The following is a 13,758-nucleotide window of genomic DNA, read 5'->3' as shown; positions in this document are numbered from 1 at the left end:
AAATAAAACAAAAGTTTTACTTGTCTGAAATGCTTGCTCTTAAATCTTCACATGTGAGAGCCTCAATTTAAAATGGATTATAATGTAATATATAAGTTATTTGTGATCAGACATACACATTTAAATGTTCAGAATTAACAAATGAGCCATAACTCTGACCTTCAGTTTAACTTGAGTTTTTTTCAATATTTATGGTATTCGTGTCAGGATACCATCGAGACTAAAAAAAAATAAAATAAAATAAAATAAAATAAAAAAAGAGACTATAATCTGACAGTGTCACTTATGTAATGTGCCACATGGGTCCACATTCATTCTGTGTGCACCCCCTTTGGCCCAGAAGGACATCTTATAAACTTTGGAGCTAAATTTCAAAACTGAAGCCAAAACATCAAAGGCAGATACTTGAATTAAACCCTGTGGGCTTTCTTGATAGATATGTGAATATATTAGTCATTGGGGTGGGGGGAGCGGGAGGGGAGGGAAATCTGAGTAAATATTGCAGTTTTCCCCGGGAGCAATAAATTACCATCAGATATGACTCTTTCATATCTGCAATCATGCTACTTGGAGTGTGAGAAATACGATATCAAACATGCAAAGATTGCTCTCTCTCTCACACACACCCTCACACACACACACACACACACACACGCACACACACACGCACGTGCACAGGCATGATTTGGAATTGATTCATTCCTGCAGGTGAAGGGTTAAAGAGGTCAGTAAGCAGTCCGCTCTGTGAGCAGCAGGAGGAGAAGCTGAGCAGGTTAGGGCCGAGCAGTGCAGAGCAGCAGACAAGATCTTAAAAGGAAGGTGTGGCTGTTCGAAAAATTTGATTAACAGTCGCAAATTCCCTTTAAACCCAGTCTGCTGGGGGTCAAAGTGAGGCCGCCCACACGCTTGAAGATGACTGCCTCTGGGTCTTCTGTAGCATCATACGGCAGAGGGTGAAGTTGTTTGGATTCTTCAGCAAAACACTGATCGTTTAATGTCACCAGTGTGTGAATATGTTTATTACTATAATTCAACTATTTAATGAGCGCTCACAAATATTTGGAATTAATTTCCCAGCTAGAAGGTTCCAATGTCCCCTGTGACCTAGACCCATACAAGCTACAGTAGTTGACTTTATAGCAAGCACCAAGGACAGTGTACAGACCAACGCACCACAAAAGTAATGCAATTACAGTAACTTTCTCTTTGTGAGTGTTCTAAACTCCTGTTTCGTAAAATAAGTAGAACATAATACTAATGCTGTCCAGTGGTGTCAGTAGAGAGGTCTGTATGGATTGGAAGTCTTAGCTGACATTTACTTCTTGAGAAAGCAAACTGGATGCAATTAAATCAACAGTGATGTTTGGAGCCAAGCAGTCCACCCCATGTTGCCTCCATTTTTCAAAGATTAAATATCGATCTCTATCAATTGAATTAATTGGTTCAAATTGCGGTGAACATTTCCACCTCCCGCTGGCTCGGCAAAGCAACCACCATTATCAAGGACAGCTCCCACCCTGGCTTTCACCTGTTTGAACTGCTGAAGGCAGGAAGGCACAACAGGGTCATCAGGTCTAAGACAAATCGACTCAAGAATAGTTTTTTTCCCCCTAAAGCCATAACCACAGTGAACTCTCATAGGCACTGATGTTATAGTTTAGCACCTCTCTGAGAGCAATTTATACTTTCCACCCACAGTCTGAATGCTTCTGTATATATGTATATAATATAATATTTCAACAACATATTCAGAACATACGTTGCACCTTACCTCCTTTTGAACTATGTTTCTTCTTCTTTCCTTCCTAGTTTTGCATATTTGTAGACTGTCTCACTGATACTGGAGTTGCTTTTAATCTGTCTTGATAAAAAAATATGTAAATTCAGGTTTTAAATGTATTTCTATATACTGTATATTCTTTAGTTTTGTCACTGTATTAAAAAATGTGTTAACGATGTTTTACACAATTATTTTTTCAACTTTAGACAAGAATACAATAAGAGCATGTATTGTATGCATGGTTAAGATAAACAGAAACTGAAACTAAAGCATATGCAGTACATGGGTACATTGAAATGTTTGGTCCCGATCTAAAATAGCGTTGCTGATGTGGTGGAGTTCTGGTGCTTTACTGAATATATATATATATATATATATATATATATATATATATATATATATATATTGTTGCGTCCGAACAGTCTTCCTCTCAGGAAATAAATCATATATTGAGTAACAAGGACCACCAAGACGGAACAGCAATATTATCAACTTTTATTAAAGCTTTAGCAGACCAGCCCTCACAATGCTGTAATATCAGCATCAAGAAGCGGTCTAAAAATCAAATGGAAAGAGTCAGCGTATTCAGTACGAAAACAGCCCCTTCTCGCCCAAAAATAAATACAGCCTTATTGTTCTAAACTGATAAGGGCTCCTCCCCAAAAAGGGAGTACATTATACTCCCAATAGACATTCCAGCGCTTTCAAGGTGAAACACAGAGTTTACTAACAAACATAAGGAAAAAACACAAAGTGTACACAAGGGAAAATATTAGTTGCTTTAAACATGACTATGGATAAAGAAAGAACACTCAAAAATATAAGCATTCCCCACAATATATATAATCAAGAAGCTGATTATAAGAATACAATGGCAAGCTCCAGCCTCTAACAAAGTGAATTTAAGAGCCAGCCAAGCAGACTTGACGGTAAAGCTCCAAAACACCTCAGGCTCCCAGAAGTCTAAACAAGAGAGAACACACCTTCCAAATGGAATATGCAGTTGCAGGAAAATAAAGGCGTAAGATCCCAGAAATGCTCAAATCTGCCTGAACTAAACTGCAAAGTAGAAGAAAAAAAAAACACTCTCCTGCAGCTGGTATGAGGACAGCACTTACATTCACTATGGCCTCCTTGGTCTGAGCCATGTCCGAAATGACGCCATCAGTAATGATGAGCAGGACAAAGTACTGAGATCCATCCTGCACTGCTGCTGCGTACCTGAGAAAAAGAGAACCCATGAGGCCAAGTGGAACATAGCCAACATATGCAGACAAGGAAATACATTTAGAAATGTGATGTGCAGCAATGCCGTTCTAACTAGTTCCACAGTTCTGTACATGCTTTTTGCAATCATAAATTCCCTTTACACTCATTCAACATGCACACAGGTTTATTATAGAATGTAAATAAATAAAATATGTTGTATTGTAGCTCCTCATGTCTCCAAGGTCTTTCCAGACATTATTACAGATGCCATCAGAGGCACCACACAGCAAGTGTGGCCTACTTCCAATTGGCTGACGCTGGCTCCTTTATGAATAATGTATTCAATTGTTTATGCATAAAGTGCAGTCTTATCCTCTCTCCCAATCTCTTCGATTGCCTAACACCCAACGTGAGCATATCGATAATGGATGGAAGGAATCATTGGGTGATCCAATGGCAGGTCAAAGGGGAGCCCTCACTTTCCTTCCAGTTTAGGAAATTTGACAGCGAGTGGTTGACATTTTAATGAATATTGTGACAGCAACAAGAGTGATGTTTAGGAGATTTAAAGACTTTTGACCGTCCTCATATCCGATATAACAACACGACTCATGTCTCCTACGGCACATTAACAGAGAACTCTAAAGCCCAGCAGTTATTTGTGCACTGTGTGCATGCATGGGACTCAGGGATTCGCATCCAAAGGCAGAAAGATAGCGTGATTTGTATAAAAAATTAAGTCGTTTAATGAACATTACACTGCAATACTTATTTTATACTCAACACTTCTGTTGCATTTTTCATGAGCTGGATTCAAAGATGTATCACTTTTTTATGTCATCAAAATGTCTCTCTTATACTGTTGAAAAATCTGCTTGCATCCATTTGTCCACAGGTGTGGGATATCAAAAAGCTGATGAGACAGCATGATTGTTGCACAAGTGTGCCTCTACAGGAACGGCGTGGCGCAGTGGGGAGAGCGGCCGTGCGCAACCCGAGCGTCCCTGGTTCAATTCCCACCTAGTACCAACCTCGTCACGTCCGTTGTGTCCTGAGCAAGACACTTCACCCTTGCTCCTGATGGGTGCTGGTTGGCGCCTCGCATGGCAGCTCCCTCCATCAGTGTGTGAATGGGTAAATGTGGAAGTAGTGTCAAAGCGCTTTGAGTACCTTGAAGGTAGAAAAGCGCTATACAAGTACAACCCATTTATCATTTATTTATTTACATTATAGACAGATTACTACCCTGCCATCGTGGGTTTTCCTACTAAACAAACAATATAAAAGCAACACTTTTGTTGAACTCAAAGATCTAAAACGTTTACGATATACACAACAGACATAAACCTCTCAGATAATGTTCACAAATCTGTCAAAATCTGTGTTAGTGAGCATTTCTTCTTTGCCAGGATAATCCATCCCACCCAATTGGTCGTCTGGGGGGAGGGTCAGAAAAGCAGTTAGTATCTAGTGTGTCAGTGTATTTGTTTGCGCTATACTTAAGTAGAACAATACATATCAATACAGCCTTGTTATTTTATAGTTGACATCAATATGTTTTTTTCCAAACAACTGTTTGTACTGCATTTGTGTATACATTTACATAACTTTTTTTATGTTAAACACTGGTATCACTTTTACGAGTACAAGTGATACGAGTAAAAGATTTCCAACATATTTTCATCCGTACTTTTTCAATGTCAATTTCAATGTAAAATAATGACAAAGGTATTTTAGATACACAGAGTTGTTTATAGAGAGAGTAAGGCCAACTCGTTTTCAGGCAATCTCCTCAATAACTCGTCAAAAGATGCTATGTGTTTGAGGCGCGTCCTCGTTACTTTATTTACACGTATAAATGCTCTGTTGTGCAGCACGGGGCTGCTCCACACATGGAAGAATTGTGGAAAACTTTTACATCGCTTTACCCTCAACCCGGAAAGAAGACCAGTATGGGAAGTGAAGGTTCACCATCGACACTGGAGAGCCACCGATTACAGTGTCTTGTGTGAGGTAAACACACAACATATTGTCTGCGTTTTGTTCAGGAGAGAACACAGAAGCTGAAGAAATGAACAACTTAAAGAGATGGTTTGACAAAAACAGACTTTGTTTGAATCTCAGTCAAATTAAAATAATGCAATTTGGTAACAGTGGAAGAGAAAGTCAAACACAAATACACGGACATTGAAAAATTACATCAAATTTTGGGTGTAATAATAGATAACTAAAAATCTTATAAAAATTATACAACATACAGTGGCAAGGAATGTTTACTAATTCACTTAGCATGTTACAAAAAAGAAAGATCAGTTAGAATAATACACAATAATTGATACATACAGGGATTACAAATACATTGGAGGCAGCCACCACAGTTGACATACTTCACACACAAGTCACAATTTTTCAGTGATTGTTGGTCCAAAGCTAATGCATATTTTGGCAAAATGAGGGTATTAAGTTATTTTTTGGTTGTTTTTACATTTATTGCGCCGTTGGGTGCGCGTTAGAGTGCCTGCTGGTCACGAAATACTGCAGGAATGTAGCAGCAGAGTGTGTCAAATATGCCACAAAAGTATGCTTTCACGAAATAAAAGCTTTAACAATAACAATAATAATAATAATACATTTTATTTTGTATAGCGCTTTTCAGGCTACTCAGACACTTTAAAGGATAAAAATGTATATATAAAGCAGTTCAAAGTAATAATACATAATACCGGAAATGTAAAAGCACTATAGTAAAATACAATAACACTGGACATTACAAGACAAAGCACACTAATCACAGGTTGAAAGCAGAACTGAAGAGATGTGTTTTTTGAACGCTTTTGAAGGTAGGAAGGTCTGCGCAGTCATGGATAGGTTTGGGGAGAGAGTAAATTATTGTAAATTTATGAGCTGTTTAGAATTTTTAGAACCATATATAGACATTTTTATTTTATTTATTTTTTGTCAAAAAAAAAAAATTCATTCATCCGGGCTCAGCTGCACACGACCTTGGTCGCGGTCACGGCACCTCCTCGTTTAGTTGGCCATACTCTCTTTATATGCAACTTTGGTTACACAGCATTATCACTTTTATTGCTCACCTATGACAATAATAGGAACACATTTTGTTTCAGAATGCTTTCACGCCAACCCATTCATAGAACATTTCATTTTATTTATATTACTTTATATGTTTGTGACGCAAATAAGTCTGCAGGCACCTTTCATATTTGACATTTTTATTTTCATGCAACTGCAGGAGTCATCTTGAGAAAGAAAGACTGTAAAACATTTTCTCTTAACTGTTCTGATAAACACAGCTTGCTTTTGTCTAATCCACCCAACCATTTTCTACCGCTTGTCCCTTTTGGGATCGCAGGGGGTCGAATGGAGCCTATCTCAGCTGCATTCAGGCGGAAGGTAGTGTACACCCTGGACAAGTTGCCACCTCATCGCAGGCCAACACATAAAGACAGACAACATTCACACTCACATTCACACACTAGGGCCAATTTAGTGTTGCCAATCAACCTATCCCCAGGTGCATGTCTTTGGAAGTGGGAGGAAGCCGGAGTACCCAAAGTGAACCCACGCAGTCACGGGGAGAACATGCAAACTCCACACAGAAAGATCCCGAGCCCGGGATTGTTATAACCCAAGACTATTCAGGACCTTCGTATTGTGAGGCAGATGCACTAACCCCTTTTACACCGTGCTGCCCTCCCTGCCCTGCTTTTGTCTCATGGTAAGCCTTATTACACCACATTTGTTATTGCAAACGTAATAATTTCCATCTCAATTTGTAAAAAAGTTATTTTAAGTAATTCTGTTCATTTGTAATGGTTGTTAAAGGTGATTTAAGCATGGCAAGCTCCATCGCATGAAGCTATTTACTTGCAAGATCATTAAAGCAAGGCGGGGTGAACACATAAGTGGTCATCTACCAATATCCGCCATTTTAGCACCTTCACTGCACCACAAGTTTGACAAGGAAGGCAGCGTCTTGCCCTGTAAATTTCGTGTTTTTGCCCAGAGATATTTGTTGCGCTAACATCAAACAGGAACCATCAATCAATGCCTGCGCTTTTGCTCCTTGTGGAGATGACTCAAATGATAAACTTTGAATGAGAAATAACAAAATGATCCATCTAATCAAGTCGTGGGACAATAGTTTGTGCAATTACCTTGCCACGTGATTTACAACAGGAGCAAAGTTGGTGGGTCCGTACAGCTGGACCGTCTTAAGGCTTTGATGGTAAGCGTCCAGAATCCCCTCCATGCCATTGCAGTAGGGGTTCTCGATGTTGCCATTCTGGTAAAAAAAAAACAGAATACGATGAACCGCAAATAGAACAACATGATTACAGTAGCATCAGGGATGTTCTCGTTGACTTTCTATGCTGACAGAAGCAAAAATAATGTAAATGCAGTACGATTAACGATGGTATTACTTTTTGAAGAAGTAGTCCCAAATATGCCCGATTCAAACAGCACACTTGACCAACAATTAGTGTTGTTTTTATAGTTTCAAAAACACAGTTATGAAAAAATAATACTGTGACTGCCATCTTTTTAATGCATATGGTGCCTTATTTACTAAAGGTTTGCGTGGATTAATACACGTGCAAACTTGATAGCACATGCAAAGCTGTTCCATCAAAAGTGTGCAAAGTGGATTGTGTCTGTTAAGTGAGCAGAATAATGCGTGCAATCCATTTTGTGCCTCTGTCTTCATTAGAGACTTAGACTTAGACTTCCTTTTATTGTCATTCAAATTTGAACTTTGCAGTACAGACATGAACAAAATGTTGTTGCCTTAGCTCAAGGTAGTGCAGGACAAAAGAGCAATAAGGTGTATATATAAATAAATAGATTACTGTACAGATAAATATATTGCACTTGTGCATATGCATCCACATTTATGGATGTATGTTATATTTTCTTTATATTCCAGCGAGTTAATACATTTTTGGGGAGAATGCATTCAAGAGTCTTGTGGCCTGAGGGAAGAAGCTGCAGAACCTCTTTCTAGAATCCAGCAATTAATTAATATAATTAATTACGTGATTTACAAAATGTATGCTGATCATCAAAACACCCACAATAATGGGAGTTGAAGCTGTAAATGGAAATATTTAGCACGCACAATGTGATTCATCAATACAATATTGTTTTGCGAGCACTATTTTGCGATTTATTTAGCACGTGCGGGAAGGATGTGCAAACTGACAGTTTGCAAAGCCAGACGATGGAAAGACAATGATCCTCTGTCCTACATCTGTGTGTCAACATTTTGGACGGTCAGAAATAAAAAGTATTAGAGACATTGTCTATTCAGCAACATCATTTTGTAATTGTGTAGCTGCTAGAGGGCTTAAGGGACTGATTAAGACAAATTCAATGGATGCGTTTTTGTGTCATTTAATATTTTTTTTGATGACGCATATTTTTTTCACATAAAATATACCAGGGTGATTCAAAAAGAATATGGCAAAATAATACTTGGATATTTCAAAAATGAAAAACAATTTAAAACCTAGCTTGAACACATGTTGTACATAACTTCGAGGATTTATTTCATGCTTTACCAGTGCTCAATATGGCCACTACCGGCAGCACGGACAACACCAAGACAATATGAGAATTCCTCCCAAACGCGCCCTATGATGTCCCAATCCATTCAGATAAGTTCGAAACCTCGAGATGCCAAAGGGCCAGTGCCCCATCTTGTTGATAAAAACATCTCTTGAATGCTCTCACAATGGGGTGGTTCAATGCCAAATTCTGTTCTAAAAGCACACTGCACCGTGACAATAGCATTTGTTTTCGCAAACTTAAGCACACAAAACGCCTTCTGTTGAGGAGTCACCATTTTGAGGGTGAATAAACTCGTGGTCTTCCTACAATTGAACAGCGGCGAAAATATTACATGACCACAACGGGGAAATTGTAACACTATACAACTTGGATAACTCCTGTATCAAATGGCTATTTATTCAGTCTATTGCAATGCTTTAGTACTGAATACCGTGAATGAGCTAAATAATATTATTTGATATTTTATGGTAACACCTTAATAATTTCACACATAAGTCACTCCTGAGTATAAGTCGCATCCGGCAAAACTATGAAAAAAACTGCGACTTATAGCCTGAAAAATACGGTACATGTGTGATGATTTTGGCGTATTCCTTTTGAATCACCCTGTGGATTATTGAAATATTTCCTATGAAAAAAAAATATTTAGGTATGCATTTTTTTTAGCATCTTGAGAGGAATACGTGCAGCCTTTTTCCAATGAGTGCACCTTCAGATGCAAAAAAAAAAAGTGGTTTTATTGTTGATTCACCACAGGATTGCTTGCAAATGCCCATAAAAAGTAGAAGATATCTCCTGCTCGTTTGAAAACATAGCAAAACACCACCGGTAGGAGCATGATAACATGAATGTGAAAAAAATTAGAGTGTCTTCGTGGTGATGTACACACACAATCCTCATTTAAATAAGGCACACTGCACCACTTTACAATTGCACACGTTTATAAATCGCTACTTAATAGATTGCACATACTGTTTAGCGCCAGGTATTTAGACCTTAGTAAATCAGGTTTTTGGTGTTAAATTGCTGAAATTATTAAGTCAAATATTTTTTATTGTTTTCCTCTTTTTTACAGGACAATTTAAATTTTCATGCCTGCTCCCTTTTCCTTTATTGATGCATATGAGCTATGCATACATATTTACTGTTATAGTGTAGTAAATTTGTGTATAACTGCATGTTGATTGCCATAAGGGGCTTTGCATAGCGTGGCTTCTTTATTTACATCACCAACATATTCTACATGTTGTTAGCCTAAATCTAGTTATAAAGTTTTAGGTTTTATGTATTTCTTATGTGTAATACAGTGCAGTAATAGTCTTATTTTCTATCAATATATTAAGACGATCAAAGATGATGGTCACCAAGCAGGACTTCCGTTTCCGGGATAAAGTTAAATAATGCCAACAACCCGACACTATCTTTACAGCGATAATCAAGTTGACAGACTTTTGGCATAGCAAATTTTTGATGCACTTCATCTTCAACTCCTTCCTCATTAATAACTCCACATAATATCTTCACATTTGTGAGCATTTGACATGAGTAGTGTCACAAGACTCCATACAGCTGTATAATCACTCGCCATACAGCAATAGATGGTATCTGTCCATTACCTGACACCTTCTATGCTAGCTTCTTCTCTTTGTTTTTAATGTCTATTTTCTATTTTCTGCTGGATTTATTCTCTATTTTATGCTGCAGCTGTCACATATACTGTAATATTGCACATGGTAATTGGTATATATTGTATATATAATAGACATAATATAATATATCAGTTTATATAATATACTATACATATATTATGTAACTATTACGTATATATGTTATATTTTATATCGCTATATTTAGTCGATTTAAACCTGCATTGTCCTTTCCATCCTTACACTTTCCATCATTGTAACTGACAACAATTTCCCTTGTGGATCATTAAAGTTTGTCTAAGTCTAAGTCTCATACAACAGATAGACATAGCAGGACTCGTTGATAGTCAATGCCACTTACTGCTAACAAGACTGCTCTCAGCTATCAGCTCTCAGCAGCTATATAGTCACCGTTACAGTCATGTTAACCAATACACCATAGTACACATAATGATAGAAAACATGACATGCTGTACGGTAATATAGACTCACACACACAGATATTAAGGGGACCAGTGATGTTTTTAACTTACATTTTAAAACCCTTGTAATCTAGATTAATATGTATTGGATTTGGTGTCAATTGTGTGCAAATTTTGCTTCAAAGTCATATAACCTACTTTCTGCATAGGTCTGCAAGATGTTCATCAGTGGTGGCGTTCCCATATTGCAAATACAACCACGCCCCACACTTACGTATTCGAATGAATCTTTTAAAAATGTACACTGCTAATTATATATCTTAAAAGAAAAACACACAGCTAATTTTTTTCATTTTTTTCCAGACAAGGTCAAAAATTAACTTCATAAATATTGTATAAATTCACCCAGGTCAAAACATTAGATACAACTACACATTCTCCAATTGACAAACGCGCTACATAAAAAAAGCTGCTTTTACCAGCATTTACGTCACTGAATGTGACGAATTAAAAACACACAAACTCCAGGCAGAGGGCAACACAGTCTTACAGCTCCTCCCCCTTTGGCTGATAACTTTATGTAATGTCCAAATAGGTATGTCTACCTCACTGTGCCATCCCAACAAAGCTTCAAAAAAATAAAAAAAGACTACAGAATACTGTTTGACACTAGTATCCTTACATTGTAACAACATTTATAACTCGGAAAAGACAAAATTCCTCATCCCCTTTAAACACAGCCACTAATCTGGAAAAATACTGACACTTGTTCGATGATGATGATCTGCAACTCAACACATTACATTATCTTGGTTATCTTAAGTCCATTTAGCCAAACCTTGAAAATGCTTAATTAAGGACAACGATTCCTAAGGTTTGCTTGAATATGCAAATGTTTGACTTATTATAGGCTGAAGTCAAACAAAACTTGGAAGAACCGTAATATATATATATATATATTTTTTTTTTTTTTTGGTAACACTTTAGTATGGGGAACATATTCTAAATAACAAAGAGTGAATTTAGAGTTATTTGGACACTAGAGGAACATAAACTGCTGACCCGTCTCTGATAGGGATGGTCTCCTGCTGGCCCCACTTTGGACTGGACTCTCACTATTATGTTAGATCCACTATGGACTGGACTCTCACTATTATGTTAGAGCCACTATGAACTGGACTTTCACAATATTATGTCAGACCCACTCGACGTCCATTGCATCCGGTCTCTGTGGGGGTTACCCACATTCGCGGTCCTCTCCAAAGTTCGTCATAGTCATTCTCATTGACTTCCCACTGGGTTGTGAGTTTTTCCTTGCCCTAATGTGGTCGCTGAACCCCGGATGTCGTTGTGGCTTGTGCAGCCCTTTGAGACACTCGTGATTTAGGGCTATATAAATAAACATTGATTGACTGATTGATATTAGGGTTACTAATAAGCAATAATTCTGAGGTTATTGAGGGATGTGTCTTAGTTAATGTCTTACTGGTTGTATAATAAGGTAATGCAGAATAGGGCATTAATAAGTACTTAATAATGGCTATTAAGAGCTAATATGTTACTAATCTGCATGTTAATAAGCAACTAATTAATGGTGAATATGTTCCCCATACTAAAGTGTTACCATATTTTTATATATAATTAAAAAAACTGCAATAGAGTAAAACCGCAAAATTGGGAAGGGACGACTGTACATAGTTATAGTCCCCAATATGTATAAATTGTGACAATATTTTTGTTTTTCTATCCTGTCCAGAAACTTTGTGTCAAACTTGGTAAAAATGCAAATACAGTATGTAAGTGCACATAAATAATGTATATTCCACTCAGGAGTGAAACTTGCAGCAGTGGAAGAGCAAAGAATGAGCCTTCAATTATATGGTGTGATGAATCTTAATTTGTTGATTCTAATGGAAACATGGAGTGATGCAGACGTTGCCCTGTAGACAGCCTCTCATTAGCTTGTACAATCAGCAGCCAAAGCACATTAGCTGGCTGAGAGAAGCCAAATTGATTCAAAAATCAGTCAACCTAGCAGAAAGTAATTTACACTATAAAATATCAATTAAATTTACTCCACTTTATGAATACTGCATGTGTAAAGTACACAGAACTGTGCTTGTCTGAACATACATGTTGATGAGGGTATACAAATGTTTGAAACACTCAAATACATGCTTGGTTTTGTGCAGATTCTTGGATCAGACGTTGTAAACAAAACATGACAAGAGAGCGAAAACCAAATGAAGACCTGAGTTGACTCACAAGAGGGAACTCATGAGAGACCCTCCCGTCAGGGGGCAGTTTAGCACCAAATCCCAAAGCAGGGAACATCTTATCGCTGTCATAGTCCTGGATGATCTCCCCCACCGCCTTCAGGGCCATGGCGTAGGCATTCATCTGGTACGGGTTCATGTAGTGGAGGGAAGTGGACTGGGATGGATTTCCTGTCAAAGCAGGAGAAGTCAGAATCGTTGATGCGAGGCCCTCAAAATGGGCACAAACTAACAGATGCTTTAAGAAAAATATGCACGTACTAAATGTGATGATGGAAATGAACCAATAAGCAAGTTTTGTGATTTTTTAAAGAATAATTTAGGGAGCATGCAAGTATTGGATTGAATACATGGCAGAAAGCACCATTGGTTGTATTGGTGTTTTCCATTTGTACTGGGAAGTCGGAATTTCCAAGTTCATAATCGGAATTTCAACTCGGAAAGTCGGAGCATTCTCACCACCACCTAGTTTGTTTCAATGGCTGCTCTGGATGGAAACTATGATTTTGTAAAATACGTTATTAGCACTTCTATTTGTTTTTGTCGCAGTGAATGAATCATATATAATGTATTGTTTATGTATGGTAACGTCACTATGACGTAAACTGCATTTTTTTCAAGTTGTATGTACACTGTACATCGCGAGCAATACCATTTGGGTTTCCTCGCAATACATTGTGTGTGAAGGTTGGAGAGAGAGTGAATATTTTCCCATAAGTTGTTTATATTCAGACAAGGGAAGCGCACAAATATTTTTTGTGGATGTGGCCATCTCAATTTCTGACATTGTAACTGGAATGCTCACAAATCGGGTATATCGTCATTCCTCCCTC

General features: G+C 37.7%; 1 protein-coding gene across 2 annotated transcripts in view; it reads right to left on the bottom strand.

The window, feature by feature from the left end:
• Window positions 1-13,758, bottom strand: part of cpne5a (copine Va) — a 266,519-nt gene that overhangs the window by 18,385 nt on the left and 234,376 nt on the right. For both annotated transcript variants that reach the window (XM_061903539.1, XM_061903540.1), the window contains 3 exons: window positions 12,915-13,096; window positions 7,168-7,295; window positions 2,899-3,001 (listed from right to left, as the gene is read on the bottom strand). In XM_061903539.1, the coding sequence (XP_061759523.1) occupies window positions 2,899-3,001; window positions 7,168-7,295; window positions 12,915-13,096 (413 nt within the window). The remainder of the gene's footprint in view (window positions 1-2,898; window positions 3,002-7,167; window positions 7,296-12,914; window positions 13,097-13,758) is intronic.

This window comes from Nerophis ophidion, linkage group LG06, assembly GCF_033978795.1.
Source record: "Nerophis ophidion isolate RoL-2023_Sa linkage group LG06, RoL_Noph_v1.0, whole genome shotgun sequence".
In the NCBI taxonomy this organism is placed as follows: Eukaryota; Metazoa; Chordata; class Actinopteri; order Syngnathiformes; family Syngnathidae; genus Nerophis; species Nerophis ophidion.
Note: the sequence above shows the minus strand (reverse complement) of the source record. Positions and strands in the feature narration are given on the sequence as shown.